General features: G+C 37.6%; 1 protein-coding gene across 2 annotated transcripts in view; it reads right to left on the reverse strand.

Annotated features, from left to right (window-relative positions):
- Positions 1 to 399: 399 nt before the first annotated feature.
- LMBRD1 (LMBR1 domain containing 1) overlaps positions 400 to 21,260 on the reverse strand; it is a 68,251-nt gene continuing 47,390 nt past the window's right edge. For both annotated transcript variants that reach the window (XM_068183753.1, XM_068183752.1), the window contains exons 11-16: positions 20,717 to 20,819; positions 19,526 to 19,630; positions 18,944 to 19,093; positions 14,122 to 14,197; positions 1,546 to 1,637; positions 400 to 1,385 (exon numbers count right to left, since the gene is read on the reverse strand). In XM_068183753.1, coding sequence (XP_068039854.1) covers positions 1,266 to 1,385; positions 1,546 to 1,637; positions 14,122 to 14,197; positions 18,944 to 19,093; positions 19,526 to 19,630; positions 20,717 to 20,819 — 646 coding nt within the window. In that variant the 3' untranslated portion in view covers positions 400 to 1,265. The remainder of the gene's footprint in view (positions 1,386 to 1,545; positions 1,638 to 14,121; positions 14,198 to 18,943; positions 19,094 to 19,525; positions 19,631 to 20,716; positions 20,820 to 21,260) is intronic.

Below are 21,260 nucleotides of genomic sequence, written 5' to 3' on the forward strand. Positions count from 1 at the left end.
CACCTAAGACCTCCTCCAATACTGAAACTAGATTAGAATTCAGAAGTTCCTGAGAGCCTGCTGTTCTGAAATACTGCAGAAATAGGCAGATTCTTCTTGAAATAACTTTAGTGTTTGCAAACATGAAAGCAAGATATAATATTAATAGCTACCCTACATTCTAAAAGCTATTTAATAATTAGTCTTATAAAAAAGACTATAATAACCTTTCCATGTGCTTGCATAGACTATAATGTCCCTCAGGTAGCATTAGAAGCTTAAAAACCTGTCTTGTAAACATTTTCTCTTTCAGAGTCTGTCAAAGGATATATGAAGATTTTTTTAATCTTTAGAAATATAGCTCAGTAACTATATAGCTAAAATAGGATTAATTTACAAAGACAACACAAATGACAAAAATATTTCTCAACTGTGTTTATATAAACATATTGGTTTGTAAACAAATTGACAATATTTACTTTAAATATTGAAAGAACTTCAAACTAGACAATTAAAGAGAAAAATAAGTTAAAAATTAACCACAGCTTAATTATTCCATTGGTTATGACTAGATCAGGCACCTGGAAGTTTCAGAACTGAACTGTACTAAAACACTGCAGCAGTGAATATTATAATTAACACTATGATTTCCTTTGAGAGAGCAAAGGCTACCTCACAGTTACCTGAGGATTTCCATGGTAACTTAGTGGAGATCACAGTATGAAAATTACTTATTTTTCACAGACTGGAAACTCACCATTTAAATAATATTTTTGGCATACTTTAATGGACACTCTATTGTTAGCTCTAGTTTTATACAGAAATCCCAGCAAAACTAATGCAAAAGTTAAGTCAAGTCCTTCTGAGAGTGTAAACTTCATCCAAATCTCTCCTGCAATATTTGCACTGTTTTGCAGGATTTTAGTTGTATTTATGAATAAAAAAGTCCTACGAGTTAAACATGAAAGTATTTAAGAAAACCTAAGTTAACAGAAAAGCATTGTGAATTATCAAATAGTTACAACAGTTCATCAAATTATACATCAGAAGGTTACACATATGTTTTATCATAAAACAATATCTTCTATATATTAAAGTCAGCTTCAACATTTGATCTCATTGAACAGTGATACTCAAAGTGATATTCAGGTTTTTTATCCCTTTAAGTGAGTACACTCATTTATTTTATTTTTACAGGTGCAAAGATGCTCATCTGGATACGAGTTCCATGTGGGCATGACTCTCAACATAATTTTACATTTTTTCATCTTGAAGGCAAAAGGCTGTCAATGGTAATAAACAGACAGTTCATCATCACTCATATCTGAATCGTCATCATCTACTTCACCTTCAATGACTGATTTCTTGCCTTTGCAGCATGAAACAATTAATCCAATTAAAAAGACCTGCAAATTTAAAGTAGAAAGTGTTACTGTTATTCAGTTCAGGAGCATATAAGGGTTATATAAGGAAAACAAATTGTAGTGTGGTGATGCAAATGACGTGATGACAACTACTGTAAATGACCCAACTCGATTCAGAGGTCTCCAAAATCCAAGTACTTACTGCAATGAATGCCCAGTTCCCAAAGTAATAGGCTGCACTGAAGAACCAAAATTTATGAAGAAAGAGGTACGTCCGAGTGACAATACACTGATCTAAATTGAAAGGAAATAGTACTGATTAATGCAGAACAAAAATAAATTGGCTAAATACCATATAGTAGGATAATATTTTAGCAATATTTAGCAATATTTAGCAATATTTAGCAATATTTAACTCTGCAGAACAATTACGCTCTATTACATCTAGCTTACTCTCCTACCAAGAAGGAGAAGTATTTACTACCAAGAAGGTATACAAAAGGGACACTTATTATGGGAGAGTGACTGTGACAGGTAACACAAAGCTACAACTTACATAGGTAACCGTATTACTACTGGGAACAATTTCTCAAGCAGATGTGTCAATTATTAACTAGAACCTGTCCAAAAGGGAACTCACTTCCCATTTTATATAAACCACAGCCATACAAAGCAGGTTCTGGATTAAAACACACATCTCAGGACAACAAAAAACTGTGTACTGGGCCTTCTGCAACCCAGATAACAGAAGCCTTATTTGTACACATGACCTGACTGTACTGGTTAAACCTTAATCCTCTAACAACAAGAATATTGAAGTAGGATTTTCTGATGTGGCTGTATTTTTTATTCATTTCTAACTAGTAGTTTTTAAAATTAAGAATAAAATTTCCAAGGAACTTTCAACATGCAGATAGAGAGCATAAAGGCTTGGATAGGACACTTAACCTATGGCATTCAAGGAGTCATGCTAGAGGATGGCCAGCAGGACATGCGAGCCAGATCATTAATCTCTCAAGTGCAAGGAAGGACATGCACTGAGTTCATGCTAAGGTAAAATATAATTTCCTGGTTGGCCTTTTTGTTTTTTTATACTATGCTACAAACCCCACCTAAAGCCCATTTCAGAGCAGGAACTGGTGTGCAAACATGTTGAACACCAGAGAAAGTAAGCAATCTAGCAACTGCCTCTTTGTCCCTCAGTTTGGACCCCAGGTTTGGAAATATTCCCCAGGTGCAGTTGAAATAAAGATTTCCTTCCTTTTAAAGCTGTGAGTGATACACTACTTATATAGTCACATAGCTCACTTTTAGCAGACATCTAAGTAAGAAATGCTGGTGAAGATACTTCAGAACTGCAGATAATATATCAGATAATATTGCCAATACCATCTGCAGCTCTCCAGCTGGTTACTTGAATTAAAAAAACAACTAAAAGACTTTCCGATGGCACTTTATAATAATTGGATTAAATAGATGATGATAAATATTTTGGAATAATTTGACCTTGTGAGAATATTTCTATGCAATGTTACAAGAGCAGATAACTAAATTTCAGCTATTGTTTCTGAACAAATGTTAGTTAATAGGCTGACATGACATTTTTTAACAACTGACTCTTCCATATGACTTCATTTAGAGTAAGTTATAATGAATAGCCTGAATTAAGATAGCTACTTGCTATCCAGAATGATGAATGCAAATATTAGATGTATCTTGATCATGTGGAACAAAAGTACACATGGAAAGCTACCAAGCCTCCAACAGATACCTGCCACCATTTAAAAAATACAATGTATTCTATGTACCAAGGAACAAAGCTAAACTGTGAGGATTCAAGACAAAACAATTTTTAAAATAAAGAATGACAAGTACTAATAGTCATTACTACCAGAAGAGTCAACTATTTTTTGCTTTGAGTCCAATGATGAAGTTTTTCATTATGGTAAGAAATAGTTACACTTAATACTATTTTCAAATTAAGGCTTTTTCCAGGAAGTGAACTGGCTAGTTTATGATGAATTACAATGATAATTCTGTTCAAAGCCAAATATTAAAGCCTAAAATACGATTTCATGCACTGAAAACTCAAATTATGAGAACTTACTGATGAAGATTGTTTTTTATGCAGCAAAAACACAGTAAGCTTTAACAAAAGCACATAGAAGGAAATAGTTTCTTAGGGAACATTTACAAATTGTTGTGAACAACGTAATTTATAAGCATTGGCATTATTTGAAAGTCAATACTGTACACTTGTTTTACCTCTTCATTAATCAACTAGACAATGAAACATATTATACCCTCTGTAAACCCATAGATCAAACTGGGGAGAAATAAAGAGCAGAGATCCAACACACTAGATGGTCAGATTTAGGAAAGGGTTGTTTTCAAGCCCCTTGAAACAGTCCTCAAAGTTGAACAGAGACAGAAGCCCTGCATATGGAACGAAGTGACACCATGCAATAGTGCAGGTTCAGGGCTGGCCAGATAAAATGCAACTGTGCAGAAAGTGACCTCATCTCCCAGTAGACAAACAGAACATGTATCTACCAGTGTTCACCTATAACTCAGAAATGTAACTGATTATTGGGCTTCACTACCTGGAATGCAGCGAAAGTGCACGAAACTGATCAGTTCTTCCACTGCGACAAACTGCATCAGCAATGGTGCCATTTTGGGCTGCCCAGTACAAAAGCAGCACCGACTTATTGAAGCAAATCTATTGGAGGACCACTACAACAGCTTAGAGCACACAACAGAAAATTAAGATGTGTTCTTTCAGCTTGAAGTAAAGATGTTAGCAGGTGTGTCTTACTGCTGCCTCAGCTATCTAGTGAAGGCTTACAAAGTATTGAGATTCCTCCTAGACCTGCATAACAACAGGACAACAGATGACAGAGCTGTAGCATGAAATACACCTATTAAATAGTAGGAGAGGCATTAAGCATAGGTAAACATTGAAGCACGCTGTCCCTCAGAAATTCAAAGCTGGATGGATGTGAGCAACCTGCTCTACTTGCCCCTTGCTGGGGGGCTGGACCAGACTACCTCTTAGGTTCTGTGTGTGCTCAAAATCATTACATGAAGGTAGATACTGAGACCACACAAATTAAATAACAATTATATTTTTGGATGGAAAACCCCAAAGTGAGCATGTTCTCCAAAGACAGATGAAGACAATGTCCCCAGTTTCAAGCAGAAACTAAGTTTTACTTCAGATACACTCAAAAGTACTTCTAAAGGAAAAGCTGCATCCTTACTGTGCTTGAACACCTAAGCACTGCAAAATTTCAGTCCCTAGAAGTATTGAAGGCATAGCTTCAGGTATCCAAGAATACTTATTTCATATAGCCTTGCTGCCAATGCATCAAAACCTGCATGGCAAAAAGTAGCTGCTGTTTGAAGGTTCTAGGTATGGCTTTGGTCACAGATCAAATTGTTGAGACAAAGCAAGCTTCAGGAGTTTCTACAGGAGGATATTAACAAGTATATTAATAATTTCCCCATTCTGTACCTATCATTTCACAACCGAACATCTTGATCAATATTTCATAGTGTTCAGGTCACTCCAGTGCTTCCAAAGTCCACAGAAGTTTATATTAAAGATTGTATTTCACATATCACTTCCACATTTCTCTGGAAACAGATTTGTGGAATAGCAGCAACAGCTGTCCCAGCCACAAATACAGGATTTTTTTTTCTTTTTCTTTTTGCTGTTTACAGCAAAAAGTGACTACGTTCTTAACTGCCCCTTAGTCATTAGTTTCTACAAGTGTTTTTTTAATATACTATTTGAACATATCCCCACTTACTCCATATTCTTCTCTGCTGTGATATATATATACACACATATACACACAGAATTAACAGTAGCCTCATTCAGCTGTTGAGTCTGTCTTTGCACTTGACAATCCAGCCCCTCCATTGCTTCTGATTTCACAAGCTAAAATTAATCACTTAAACAAAGCTTTTACAACTTTTGGGTTGTGGCATTTCATACCAGTTATCTTTCTCTCACCTAACTTCTCCCAGAAACTGCTTAAATTTCAATTCATCACTCATTCAGCTTTCACAATAATGCAAGCATTGAACAGCTTCAGCACCACTTGCTTCAAGGCTAACTTTGCAATAAAATTACACCTTTGATCCCTTATCAGACTGAAGAGCATATTGGAACACATACTACTCACATAGAGCAGAGATCTGAACATATTTCCCAACTGGTTGTATGTAGCTACATTAACTCCCCACTTAGAGATGTGAATCACTAAGCTTCCAACACTTCAAGCTAACAGCACTATGAAGTACTACAGAGCACAACAGAAGCATGAGTATCAAATTACTCAGATGTTAAACAACAGTTTGCAGCTATCTAAAATCTTCTAAAATCTAGGTCTAACATACAAGAAAAAAAAAAGCTGCCTGCTGTTTCATCACAGTTGTCTGGCTTTGGTGCAGGTTTTTTTTGCTTTAGCTGGAAGTGGTAATGAGATGGCACCTAAATTAGACCTGTAGACACCAAAAGTCTAGCCAGAAAGTCTAGTCCAAAAAGCTACCTTATTCAACAGAAGCTGCTCAGTAGGTTTGGAATCAAATCCTAGCAAACGAAAATATTTAGCAGCCTAAAGTGGAGCCAGAAATCTGGAAACCAGGAACTAATGAGGAGCCTGGAAAAGCTATTTGGGACAAATTATTTAGAAAGCAAACTCTGTGTTTTTTCAGCACTTCAAGCTATAGGTACATTGTGTATGATACTTCTCAGGGTCTATCTTCAAATCAAACACAACTTCATATAAAACTAGACAGACAAAAATTATGTAATCAATGTAAATCAGTCTGTTTTATAACAAATAGATCTGATTTTGTAACAAAAATTACAAGTCTGGATAACCAATAGCTATTTCCAGTTATTTTACAGTACATGAACAACTGCAGCAGTCACAAAATTTCTTGATGATAATTACACTTTATGAAAGTTTATATTAAATGGCTTGAGAATTTTCAAGTCCCATCAGTGCTAGCAGGGCTTTATAGCATAGGGAGGCTTCCAGTAACATCTTCCAAGATTCTGTGCTCAAAGAAGAAAAAAGTCACTAATCAAAGTTTCTTAATGCTAAATAATAAAAACAATGTCCTGTTGAGTGATCTAGGTGTTACATTTTCCCCCCAACAGTTAAATTTAAATGAAGTGACATGTAGGAACAGGATTTGCATTTATGTATGAATGAAGGATTTAGTTGTAGAAAGAAGGTTCTGGATCTTACAACTAAGAACAAACAAACTTGAGCTAAACATAGCAGATGTTTTCGCTACTTCCCTCTATACATTCAGAGAGCCTGTCAATCCTTTTTCGGCCTTCATTTGATTTGGAGTTCATCCTAGCACAGTTATGGCATTATAATGCAAAATTTCACCCAGCTCTAAGGTTTCTATTTCACTTTGGTTGCAGAGAATCTGTGAGGGTGCCAAGATTTGCATGTATTAACAGACTAGGTGAAAAACATTTAAGGAGATTTGAAGAGCTAAACCTGTTAATCTCATTTTTTGTAAGTTTAAAGGATGACTTGATTTTAATGTTTATTAAGTACCCTCAAGTGAGGAAAATACTAATGCTACAAGTCCATGTATAAAGTGAAAAGGTACAGCATTAGCCAAAAGCTAAATCTGAAGCCACTTCAATTCCAAAGAGATAATGCCCAGTTTCTACAGGGAAGCAATAAACCATTGGATCAGCCTGCTGATGGAAAAGGTATTGTCAGTGCTTTTGTTGAAAGTAGAGATACTTTGAAACATTGTGTACAATTCAGTTTAATTAAAAGGACTGGCCACATGGGTTTAAGGACAAACCGTGATTGGTACTTCATGCCCTTGAACTGCCACCTTAAACTTGAAGTTCTTCAAGAGGCATTTTCTGAGTCACCCTTGAAAACCTTATTTTAAAGTAACTAGAGGCACACAATTACTTTAAAGATATAGCCAGTGATAAACATCAAAGGCAAAACTCTAGGGATGAATACAGATGTAAAACTCTATACAGGAAGCAGCAGACAGCATAACCTACTATTTTCATTCTTATCAAAACCTCTCCCTGTAGGAAAAATAATTGTGGGAATTGACATATCTAGACCTGCATGTCAGTGAACAATGTACTGCAAAAAGATATTTACAGCAGTCTTAGCTGTTCATATTGTTTACAGGTGCCAAACAGGGCTTTCAGTGCCCAGACATGCACCACTGTGCTTATCTATATGGAGTTCTTACAGTTATAGAGGACTTCAAAAGTGTTAGGTGTAAGTATAGATTCAGGGTAAAGTACTAGTGAGGTCATTCACAAAGCAACAGGAAAATGGAAAGTACCCACTAAAATCCTTATTTTTATGTTAAGCATTTTGTACTTTTCAAATTAATTAATTTAGAACAATAGTTTGGAAATTATAACCTACAGTCATACAACTCTCCATACAAAATTACTAATACTGAGGGTTCTGAGCAACTTGCTTGTGGTTTCCCCTTGCATGTCTCCTGCATTTCTCTAGAAGTGAAACAGAATATGCTCCTGTTTTGGCATTTGTACTTGGGCCTCCTTTACAGCTTGAGTAATGTCTATATCTAGTCTTTATTCAGACAAAAATAAAGCCTGAGGTCCTGAACATTTTGACTTCTAGCTAATAAGTGTGTCTTAAAAGGTGGCACAGATGAAGTAATTTCAAAGCCTTAGAAATGAGATTATTTTCTTTCTTTCTCACTTCACATGTAGTTCCAAGTCAGCACAGGTCTATGAAAAAGGCCTAGCAGGTAGACTTTACCCAGCATGTAACAGGCCTTGGGCAAGGCTCATTTCCTCAATGAAGGAATAGAATCCAAGAGGGATTCAGAGCAAGTTATGCATTTAAAGTGAGTGATGCTTAAAAACTAGATCTTTTAATCGAGAAAGAGGCAGATAGTGTTTATCAGATCTCATAGTTCGGGCTTGCAGCTGAGTCATTGCTCATTTACATTAAATCCCATTAACCTATTAAGATAAACCTATACCAAGCTTTCAACACATTAGTCCTGCTGCAAGAGTCTTAAACAAACAATTGAACTTCTTTGCTTTACCTTATACTCAACTGAATTGTGGACCCAACATTTCAGCTGTCATTAGCCTTGAAAACAGTCATCAAATTATATTTTTGCCCAACTGTATTGAAAACTGAAAACTAAAACTTGTTTTGCCTATGACAAATATAACAAAAATAACTTGCTACCCCCAAAAGACTACTTAAAAAGCCTTTTAAGTTAACCAGAACACAAACCTTTTGTGCAAGATGTTTAACTAGAAAAGGTACTTTGACTTAAAAGATGTACCCTGCTCTATTATTTTTTGTCTTCATGTTTCATGTAGTTACACCATTATGGCCCTTATCTGAGTAGAAAACAGATTTACCTCCTGCATATCAGGAGTAAACAGAGACAAGCTTTGCTGAATGAAAGCAGGTAACAATGCTACAACATATATATAAGTATAAATACGCAATAATGTGTTTTCTGCAAGATTGCATTTTAACTGTCTTGTGTTTCTCCAGGAAGTGAAATTGTTTGCTAATAGAGAAGGGCTGGTGGAGATGTGGTGGTTGGAGGCCGCCTGGGGCAGAGTGATCATGAAATAATAGAGTTCTCAATAATTGGTGATATCAGCAGGAGCATTAATAAGACTCTTGCATTGGACTTCCGGAGGGCAGACTTTGGCCTGTTTAGGAGACTTATTCAGAGAGTCCCATGGGAAGCAGCCCTTAAAAACAAGGGAGCTCAGGAAGGGTGGGCATACTTCAAAACAGAGATCTTGAGGACACAGGAACAGACTATTCCTGTGTGCCAAAAGATGAGTCGACGAGGTAAATGTCCAGCCTGGATGGGCAAGGAGGTATTGGAGGAACTTAGGAATAAAAAAAGGATGTATCATCTCTGGAAGGACGGTCAGGTTTCTCAGGAAGTATTTAAGAGGGCTGCTAGAGCATGTAGGAGAATAATTAGGGAGGCTAAAGCTCAGCTTGAATTTAAGATGGCGGTTTCCATAAAGGATAATAAAAAATGTTTTTACAAATATATAAATGGTAAAAGGAAGGGTAAGACCAACCTTTGTTCTTTATTGGATGAGGGAGGGAACTCAGTATCTGCAGATAAGGAGAAGGCAGAAGTACTTAATGCCTTCTTTGCCTCAGTCTTTAGCGGAAAAATGGCCTGTCCTCAGGACAACTGTCCTCTTGGGTTGGTTAATAGCGTCAGCAAACGGAATGGTCCCCCTGTTATCCAGGAGCAGGCAGTCAGAGATTTGCTGGGATGCTTGGATATTCATGAATCTATGGGACCAGATGAGATCCACCCCAGGGTGATGAGGGAGCTGGCAGATGAGCTTGTGAAGCCACTCTCCATCATTTACCAACAGTCCTGGCTCACTGGTGAGGTTCCAGGTGACTGGAAGCTGGCCAATGTGACGCCCATTTACAAAAAGGGTAGGAAGGAGGACCCTGGTAACTACAGGCCAGTTAGCCTGACCTCAAGTACCTGGTAAGGTAATGGAACAGCTTGTACTGAGTGTCATCACACAGAATTTACAGGATGGCCACGGTATCAGACCCAGCCAGCATGGGTTTAGGAGGGGTAGGTCGTGTTTGACACACCTGATCTCCTTTTATGACCAGGTCACCCGCCTGGTGGATGCAGGAAGGGCTGTGGATGTTGTCTATTTGGACTTCAGCAAGGCCTTTGACACTGTCTCCCACAGCATACTCCTGGAAAAGCTAGCAGCCCGTGGCTTGGACAGGAGCACTCTCTGCTGGGTTAGGAACTGGCTGGATGGCCGGGCCCAGAGAGTGGTGGTGAGCGGTGCTGCATCCAGCTGGTGGCCAGTCACCAGTGGTGTCCCTCAGGGGTCTGTGCTGGGACCAATTCTGTTCAATATTTTTATTGATGACATGGATGAGGGAATTGAGTCTTTCATTACTAAATTTGCAGATGACACTAAGCTGGGAGCTTGTGTCGATTTACTGGAAGGAAGAAGGGCTCTGCAGAGAGACCTGGATCGGTTGGATGGATGGGCAGAGTCCAATAGGATGATGTTTAATAAGTCCAAGTGCCGGGTACTGCATTTTGGCCACAATAATCCCCTGCAACGTTATAGGCTGTGGACGGTGTGGCTGGACAGTGCCCAGGCGGAAAGGGACCTGGGGGTACTGGTAGATAGTCGGCTGAATATGAGCCAGCAGTGTGCCTTGGTGGCCAAGAAGGCCAATGGCATCCTGGCCTGTATCAAGAATAGTGTGGCCAGGAGGAACAGGGAGGTCATTCTTCCGCTGTACTCTGAGCTGGTAAGGCCGCACCTTGAGTACGGTGTCCAGTTCTAAGCCCTCAGTTTAAGAAGGACGTTGAGGTGCTTGAGCACGTTCAGAGGAGGGCAACGAGGCTGGTGAAGGGCTTGGAACACAAGCGCTATGAGGAACGACTGAGGGAGCTGGGGTTGTTTAGCCTGGAGAAAAGGAGACTCAAAGGTGATCTTACCACTCTCTACAACTCCCTTAAGGGTGGTTGTAGTCAGGTGGGGGTTGACCTCTTTCACCAGGCAGCAACTGACAGAACAAGAGGACACAGTCTCAAGCTGCGTCAAGGGAAATATAGGTTGGATATTAGGAAAAAGTTTTTTACAGAAAGGGTGATAAAGTACTGAAATGGACTGCCTGGGGAAGTGGTGGAATCACTGTCCCTGGATGTGTTTAAAAAAAGACTGGATATGGCACTCAATGCCATGATCTAGTTGAGGTGCTAGGGCATGGGTTGGACTCAATGATCTTGAAGGTCTCTTCCAACCCAGACATTCTGTGAATTCTGTGAAATTGTCCTTTGGACCAAACAACATTAGTTTGAAACAAGTCTACAGGAAACTCTGCCCAATACAACCTGAAGTGTTAGCTGTTACAGCCTGATCAGGTCTCTTCTACCATCTCAGAAAGAAAAAAATAATTTACTTAGTAAGAGTAAGTAGAGATCGTATCTCCAACATCTGAGCACTCAATAAAACAGCAGATTGCTATAAACTTATCTATCAGCACAGCCATTAAAAGGTCATTACTTGTTTTATGTCTAAGGAAAAACACCTGTTAGAATGAAATCAGTTTAAGTGGAACAAAATTAATTGAGACAAGTCAATGTTTGCATTTAGTTACAGTTCACTGGTTTACACAAAACCCTAGTACCAAAGAAGGCAATTCAAACTGCAAATACTTGACCAACGCTTCTTCATCTTAAAGTTATTTGCATCTCTTTTTGCCCATGTCTAATATCCTTAAAAACACGAGAAATTGTATTTAGAAGTTTAGTTCCTACCTTTGAAATAAATCTGACTTGTCAAGATGCTCTGTCTGATCACAGAGAAGAGTAACATCTACTTTTCATTAGTTTTGTTACCAGCTATTAAAAACTGCAGGTATTCGAAGGTAAGGATTACATCTCCAGTTTCTAAAACTGACTGGATTAAACAATCATTGAAGTGTTTTCACTGATGCAACTTTTTTTAAAAGTTGATTGCTACAAAATAAACTTTTCTTTCAGTTATAAAAACACATGAATGGCCTGAATGTATTATCTACTGTTAACACAACTCCACTTAAGCCTTTTGATCACATTGATATTCACATTTAAGAAATAGCCATCCATCTTCTACTTATACTAGCTCAGCACAGGACAGCATATCAACTACTTCTCCACCTCTTTTCTATTAAGAAAGGAGACCATGACTCAGAGATAGCCACTGCAACAACATGATGATGATGACAAACCACAGCCATCTTTTACACAGACCAACTTGTGTTCAGTACATCAGAAGACTAGTTTTAAGCATCAGCATATTGTTTCCATTGATCAAAGTAAACTAATAAAGAAGATCATGTAAAGTAGTAAAAGTATTCAAAAAAATTCAAGTATGGGTGGAATTGAGGAAGTTTATTTAAATCCAATCCCAGTTTCTATTATTAAGCAAAATCTGAGGAAATCAGACTATTTTAATTTCTCTCACAAAGGTCAAACTAACCAGCTTATCAATGCCAGTGAGTATATTCTGCTTTCAGCAGATACTGGCCAAGTCAAGAAACTGCTTACAATAAACAAAGATCTGTACAATTTGGACAAAAGTGATCTCATTTTCATAGGCAACACATTTGCTCTTCTAAATTTTGCCACAGTTTCTATTTTTAATCACAAAAACAGTTTAAACATTAATTGAACAATTATATTTGCCAAAAATATCTAAATACTTTAAGCTGCATTAAGTCTAAAAACAACCATCAAAAAATGGATTAATGATTTGAAATATGGGAGAAAACGGGGTGGGGGGGGGGGGGAAATCACCCTTGGGAAATGCTATGAACCACCAGGAACAAGACTAACACATATACTAAATTTGAAGATAAGCATAAACACAAGGGAACTGCCTTGCAGAAGAGACCTGCCTTGACAGACTAGGAACAAAGAACTAATGGTCCAGTTACCTCTACTAATACAAAAATAAATTAAGTTTAATATTTTCCAAGAACAAAAGTAGAGAAAAGCTGAGTGGCTATTGAGAACTTCAAGAAGCAGTCAAAAAATCAGGTGTTACAGAATACTGATAATAAAAGGAGAACATAGGACAACTGTTTATCTTTTCTATGAATTAACTTAACACTGTAAAGTATTTTCATAAGGATAGAAATGCACACACAATACAACTGCTGTTCATACAGAGGAACTGAAAGTTGGCCAGAGGAAGAACAATTGAAGGCTTGGGTTCAAAAATATCCGGACCATTCTGAAGGCTATAAATCTTATGCTGAGACCAGTGTTAGCAATTAATATGATTGTGACCTTAAAGAGTACAAGCAGTATTGCAATGGCTTCTGCAATTCAAACTGTGAAAAAACTATATATATGCAGAGGGAAAGGACGTGTAAACGAAGACTGCAAAAAATAAAACCAGCATGATTTCAATTAGCTTGGTTTTTTAATGAAACCAGGCTAAAAGTCTTTCACAGCCTTACTCAAGTTTCATAGAGGAATAAGCACTAAATAAAATGTTACTAGCCTCTCTCTCAAAAAGAAAAAAATCAACACTAAGGCCTGCATATTCAAGGAACATTCCAGCATTATCTATCTGCTTGCTAGTCACTACTTAACTCCAGAATAACCATAATACATCTTCTGCCCAAATAACAGTCAAAAAGGGGGCATTTAGTAATAAAAATGTATCATTTCCTATAATTTCCAGCACAACTCTAAGAGAATTAGAGAAAAATAGTCTAAAATTTCTAGTTCTAGTTCTACTCGTATTCTTGCTCATGGAAGAGCCCACATTTACATCTCATTGAAAATTATGTAATTCTCTTATCTGTAAGTTTCCACTGTGAAGCTCAGGCCTTTGTTTTCCTGAGTACCTTGACCAAATAGAATACTTGCCTGCATGTCTGTATGATAAACAGAGTGAAGTGTACTTTCAATGCTAAGCTAATCACCAGCTGGGGTTTATTTTTAAGATCTTCTCCATACACATTAAAGCAAATGTGAGATTTTAAAGTTAAGTGGAATGCTTTGTTACCCATGGTTTCTACTAAAAATAGTCATTATTTCAAATGAATAAAGTAAGCTTTAACTTAACTATACATCAAAGCTTAATTTTAGGTAAATGAAAGCCATGAAGACAGAGATTAAGCTGCTTACAGCTGAGCATGCACCTATTGCATTGGAAATACAAGAGACAGATTTATCTTACCTTCAGGTGCATCTGCATCACAGTCTTTAGACACAAGTGTCACATTCCTTGGCTGGCCATCAACTGTCTTATTACTCTGCATTATAAATACAGAAAATAAGTACATTAGTCTACCAGAAGTGGTCTTCCATAGACAATGATCATGCAGAAATCAAATATATTTTCCAGTGAATTAATTTAAAAAAAACCTGAAATCTCTTAGGGTATTCAAAAGTATTATTTTTGAACAGCATAAGCACAGTAAGCTGTGAGCAGTAAAACAAGAACATTTCTAAGTATGATTTCATTAACAAAACAATTAATAGCTTGTGTCCTTTTTGAAGACTTGTGAAAAATATACTTGAGCTCTGGAATGAAACCTCTTAACAGTGCATAAAATTAATTTAAAAATCAACTTTGGTGATGAAGACACCACAGAAGTGGTAGAATTGATAATGATAATGAATACAGTTAACTTCCGGTCTAAAAGCCAGATGGTAGCATGCAAGGTACTTGGACTGCCAGAGTGGAAGAAAAAAAATTATGCTTAAGTGAACACTTGAAAACCCAAATGTACCAGCTTAAATGTCCCAAATCTTTGGAAAACTGACCCTTTCAGGGAACATGAACTCTGTGTTCCACATTCTTGAACAATCAGTGAATAATTTTAGCAGAGTCCAATATAAGTCCTTTGCACTACAAGTGATTTTTTTATACCCTGATTCACTTTAAAGGTACCTACAAGTACCTACTTGTACTTACTTGCACCCTCATGATTTCCTAAACAGAAAACCTTCTAAAGAAATCAGTAAGAGTCAAGAGTCTTTTTTTAAGACTAAAAGAAGTTCCTTAAAACATACCAGCAATCAGTACAAGCTGGCACATAAAACTAAGCTGTAACTTCTCTGAGGAAGTTTATCAATATTGAGCAAATTCAGCTTTCACTTTGAACAGTCAAGAGAAACAATTCAGTGTCTATCCAAAAAAGTAGCAATTTGTACATGCAGTAATTTTTGTTTCATGCAAGGCCATGAAAGTGGGGTGACTGCCTCAAAAATAGATCTAAAATGAATATGACTTAGTCACAGGGATCACAAACAAAATAGAATGTGTAGACAAACAACAGGGTAAGAACAGAACACATGAAATTTCAATCATTTAGTGTACATTTAGCAGTTTCCCATCTCCAGAATGTATTCCAGCTGGCTGTCACTATTCCAGCTTACACTGCTCAGTCACAGCAAGCATTTCTTTCAAAACAACATTATCATACCTTGCAAAATTCTATGGGGCACACCAAAAGCACAAAACAATCACAACATAGCCATTTCAACGTTTTGTCTTCCTTATCTTCATTCACTTTACTACAGTAACAGAATTTTAAATACAACAATAGCTAGACCTATGGGCTTTCTTTGACATCATCTATACTTTTTTCCAGGTCTTGTATCACTGTTCTCCATGAACATTCCTATAATTTCAGACATTTTTAGTACAAGTATTACCAGAGTAAACCTTTAGTGTTCTGTTATCCCACCTACTCCAAAGCTGAAAGTAGGATGCATCAAGGCCAAGCATGACAAAACTATGGACAGTAACTCAGTATGTGTGCTTCCAGAGCTGACACATTTTGGACACTTCAGAAAATAGCAAGCTATTACATAAAGGGTTAGGATACAGCCTGTTACACTGACATGATTAGTTTCTGCTTATGTTAAGGATCAAGAACTTGAAAAGATCTGTTTCCACACTTAGCCATCCAAGGGATGATACTTCTGGATTCCTACTGCTGACAATGGAGACACTCTGGATCCTGCAATTTAGCTCCACTCCTCCAAATTATCTATGGGATGACTGAAGAAACAAAGTGATCACTGCTGTTCTGGTCCCCAATCAGGGAAAGGTATCCATGTTGCTTTTGGCACATACTGGCTTTTTAATTCCTGTCTGGGTCAATCAAGTCTTAAAGGTCCACTGCGTATAAACATCAGCAAGCAGTGGTCTTTCTTTCAGACAAAGGCAAAGTAACCCTTGGCCTTACTGAACAGAAATAGGAATTATACCTCAAGTACGGGCAAAGTTATGCCTTTGCTAACAAGCTAAGAAGGTGACCTGGATATGGATACAATTCTTTCTTTGTGGAAGGTTTTGAAAAGACTCATTGCTGATTAATAAAGAAGACAAATTGCTTCAAGAGGTAAAACTAAGCTATCCCTGATGTATAAACATGAAAGTTTATGAAAGTTAAACAAATTCCTACACAGGGATTCAGTTGGTATGGACACAATAGCCAGAAAAAAATTTCAAACATTTCCTACAGACACCACAGCTGAAGACATTTTTGATGAATTGGGGTCACATGCTTTGAACACACCTGTTGCATCATGGTTTGGGGTTTAGGTTAGGGGTTCTGATCTGTTAGCCAGCCGTGCTCTGTGTACCCCCGTGCAGCCCCTGTGTCTGTTCCCCTTTCCCCCCCACCCCGCAGCTGTTCACTCCGGGTCCCTGGCTGCTAGAGCTGTCGCTGCCACTGCCCGGAGGGTTCAGTGCCCCTCACTCCAATTCCCACCCCCCCGTCCGCCCCAGAGACTGGGGTCCGCCCCGGCCGTAGCCCCATTGGGTGCCATGGTCCACATCATCGCTACAGCACCTGCCCCCATTGGGCGGGAGGGGCCCTGCTCTCCTTGCTTTCTCCCCAATATAATCCCACGCCTCGGAGTGCCTGACGCCTTTTTTCTTCACGTGCAAGTTGGGAGCTGGTCGCGGCGCCTCAGCGCAACTCCCCACGACAATAAAGGACCTTCAGCCTTCCACGCGTGGGGAATCCGGATGTTCCTTCACTCTTTACTGGTGTCTCTCGCTCGTAGTGGTGAGAATCCGCTGGCACCCCCGCCCGGACATCGGCACAGAGCCGAGTCCAGAAACACGCGGTGATCCCAGGTCCCGGAGAGAGGCGGTACCGCTCTAGGTGCCAGAGATGCCCGGGGACCGGGAAAACACAGAGAGACGCCGCGCACACCAGTGCTCAGAGTTAATAAAGCAAGTAGCCCGAGTCTAGTTAATGTTAATTGCCTCACAAAAGCTCCACTTTCATATATATATATTCAGTTAAAAGGAAAAGTTACCAGCATTTTCTAATTAAAAGCTCTTGCCAAGAGTAACCGTTGACAAAGCAAACAGTCCAAGATTCAAACAGGAATCTAACCTATCCCATCTATTACTGCAATTGTGATAACAATTTAGTTTGACACATTACTAGATTTGGAATTACTCTAAAGCAAAGCAGACGGGGGAAGTGCTCCTTTCACACAGTCTATGAGCCACCAGACTGTCATACATATGTTTATCAGTCCATCCATCCACTAAGCTTTCCTGGAATAATGCTCATTTATTGCTTGGTTCTTACACACTGTTGATTATCAGTGGTGTTATTCTAAAGGATTAAATCAACAAAAGTGTGAGAGCACAGTGAAAACCTGGACTGTCAAAGTGAGCTGGTGCATAAGGTTCTCAAGCAGGAAGCTTGCTATGTCTACATCATTTGCCCTGCTCCTGGTTATGTTCCTAGACAGTCCTAAATCCATAATCACCAATTCAATAACTCTTAAGAACCGCTTCATTGCTATCTCCACAGAAAAATACCTTGTTTCTCTTCATTCCCAGACTCCATCTCTCCTCACTTCAAAACATCAAAATTTAACATCAGTTTCCAAGCTAGTCAAACACAGAAAATGCTTCTGGTACATTCTGAAATACTCGGAGAGGTTATTTTCAGAAAACTTGTACTTATTTGATATGCCAGAGAAGCCCAGATGTAATTTACCAGCGTATTCTTTGTGTCTCATGTTATTTTAACAATAAAACATTTTCTATTCAAATTAGATTATGCACTTTAAACACAGCTCTTTGAAATGAGACATAAGCTGAAGACCCAGGATGGCTAACTGGACCAGAACATTTTGTAATCCTTTAAACAGAAAGTTACAACTCTACTCAACCATTCCAGCTAATCCTTCTTGCAGTGCTGGCCAGGATTATGTTGCAATAGCTACAAGAATGACAAGATACAAGAATGACTGCTGTGCTCTATTCTCTTGACCTTTTTTTCTCAGAAATTATGAATTTATCTTCAGATACTTCTTTTCATAAACAGCTAACATGCAAGTGTTTGTTAAGCCTCAATTCTTCTGCCACCCTTAATATACACACATTTTATTTTATTCATAAAGCAAAACAAACTGCTAGCTACAGCCTTTATTATTTTTCTCTTCAAATCTTCCATGCTATCTGCAAACTTTATCACAAAGTTCTATGTAAACACACCTAAACTGACTTTCATCTTAGTTTCATATTACTACTACCCTAATTCTGACAAGTTGAGCCAATGCACACCTAAGCATGTTTATTTTGTGTTAGGTTAGCTCCACTCAGTTTATTATTTTCTACTGTACCAAGTTATCTTTGTCATGATAAAAATCATCAACTGTGGAACAGTATTGATTTCATTCTGTACACAGCCTTACACACTCAAAATAAACCTCCCTGCAGTCACTCAGAAAACTAAGCAGACCAGTAGAAAATCTAGTGGAAGCTAACAACTGTCTTATCAGAAGGAGTAAAACCTCAGCTTCACACTAAGTCTTGAGATGACCTAGAAATTAAGTTGTGTAATATATGGTGCAATCAGTTTCTGGCTTGTGCATTACCAAGAGGCCTACTAGTATTTAAACTGCCTATCAAAGTCTCTTCAAAAACTAAAAATGCATCTGACTTTCAAAGTTTCTGTAAACAGTACATTTTTAATGCAGAAAATAAAATTTAAACACAAAAAAAAGCATCTCACCTGTACCAGGTATTTCTGGCTTCCATACATTACATACTGTGGGGCAAGACTGTAAATCATGTAACTTGTATGAAGAACTATCAGCAGAAGTATCATACAGAGAAATAAGAGTGCTTGAGGTCGAGTTTTTCCTCGCCTGATTTTATAAAGCTACAATCAGAAAAACAAATATTAACACAATGAAATAAGTATTTTTTCTGAAGGCATTCAAAAACCTCTTTAGTTCAAATAACTTTTAATTCCCACTGCCAGAAGTGGGAGGTTGCTAAAATTATCTTCTGGCAACTTAATTCCAGTGGTTAAAGCAGGTTTTCAGGTGTATTTACCTAAATTTCAAAGCACAGCTATTTAACCAAATTAAGTTCTACTTGTATTAATGGCCTAAAAGTCTGATAACTTGGTAAAATGAAACGCCTTCCAAAAGCAGTGCAAATGGTACAATAGGCTTTTAACACTCATCAGGCATACAGACAATGCTATTGGCAACATCCCATATTTATGAAGCAATACAAAAAATCTTAAATATATTAAAGAGCACATTTTTTAAATATCTGAGTAATAGAAACTAAACTCTTAAATTACCCTTGTCCAGAAGAACCATATTCCCATATTTCGAATCCCTGCCATTGAAGTGAAGATAAAGTACATAACAATGGTTGTGATAAGAATATAATCAAGTGGAAAAACCTAAAACAAGAACACACACAGTTAAAAAGAAAAGGAAAAAAGCTCTTCTCACACTCAAAACTAAGTAAGTAGCTTCTACTTCTATAGCTTATATCTGAGGTAGTCAAAGTCCTATTTTAAAGCTTTACATAGCTGACTCCAAATATAGCTAACATAGCTTGCTGCTAATAGAGCTTAGACAATTAATTTGGAAAAGCATTAAGCATTTTTATTAAAGACATGCCTTAATTTTGCATTTTAGACCAAGAAATACTTTATTTTAAATATGCCCACAGAATGACAAGTCCAAAGTGGCAACAATTATTTTAGGACTGCATATTTGTGACTATTTTTCTGATTATATTTGCATACAAAACTTATATTTACATTAATAAAAGCTTGAGATAATATTGCTGCTGAACACTACTTTTCTCAGTGAACTACAAGCTTAGATGTTCAATAGTTTTAAAAGCCATGGGGAAGCAATACATTGTGCTGACCCATTATACCAACAATATAGGAATACCTCAACTGGGAGGGGAATATAGCACTAGCTTAATATTAAAGCTTTTCTTTTCTCAGCTTACTCATCACATACTCAAATTCCTATGTATACTTGTTGCCTTTCAGCTCCAGTGAAATTAACTGCTACATGTTTTTACATTGGGTTTGCTTCCAAGACTAATACCTTACTATAATATAGACAATGTTGCATATTTTTCAATGTGCAATATATTAAAAAGTGAGAAGTTGCATTTACTTCACTAAAAAGGCCTAAGCTATCCAGTACACCAACTAGTATGTATGTAGAACATGGGACAAAGTTGCTTTTATTCTGTTCATTGTAACTACAACTGCTGTCCATTCTCTGTTGTCACTGCATTCTCATCACATCAAAATCAGTTTCAAGCACCACCTTCCTTGCCCAAACTAGATTCCCTTCACCCAAGATTTTCATATCAGCAACTAGTTACTAAAAATAAGGAAGTTGCCTTGCTTTTATAAAACACATTTAGACAATGTTGTTTTAATTAATTACTTGAGGAGAAGTTTAAAAGGAAATGGAAGAACATCCTTACATATGTATATCACCACTTCTTTACTTACTCTTTGAAGAACTGGTAACAGCATATTCAATGGGTTGGTCAGATTAGTTCCCAGAATTATAAATCCTGAGTCGAAGCCAGCCGAATGCAGAGCTTTGTCCAAACTGCAGTAATTAGAAAAAATGGGTAAGTACTGTGGTTCTCCCAGAGCTTTGTCTTTAATTTTAAACAGGCAACTCAAAAGAAAAAAAAACAAACTAAACAATCCCAGAGAGTGACAGCTGTCTAACATCTCTACAGACACATGCTTTACTTTACCACACTCACTGCACTTGTTCTGTGAAAGATATATTGATTTCTGCATCTCCTCAAGATTTTTGTTTTTCCCTAGTTTGGGTCATAAAGCTTATTTTCCCAGTCTGACAGATCAAAAATGCCAATGATTTGAGACCCTTGGTTAGTGTCAATCCACATTGAAATCTACCAGATTTGCAGCTGGCTATGTTGCTTTTGACACCATAAAACCATTCCAATGTAAAGCACATCAAAATGGATTAAACATGTCATTTACTGCAAGATTAAGCACCTGTTACCCAGTCAAAGAA

This window comes from Anomalospiza imberbis, chromosome 3 (genome assembly GCF_031753505.1).
Source record: "Anomalospiza imberbis isolate Cuckoo-Finch-1a 21T00152 chromosome 3, ASM3175350v1, whole genome shotgun sequence".
Taxonomy (NCBI): Eukaryota; Metazoa; Chordata; class Aves; order Passeriformes; family Viduidae; genus Anomalospiza; species Anomalospiza imberbis.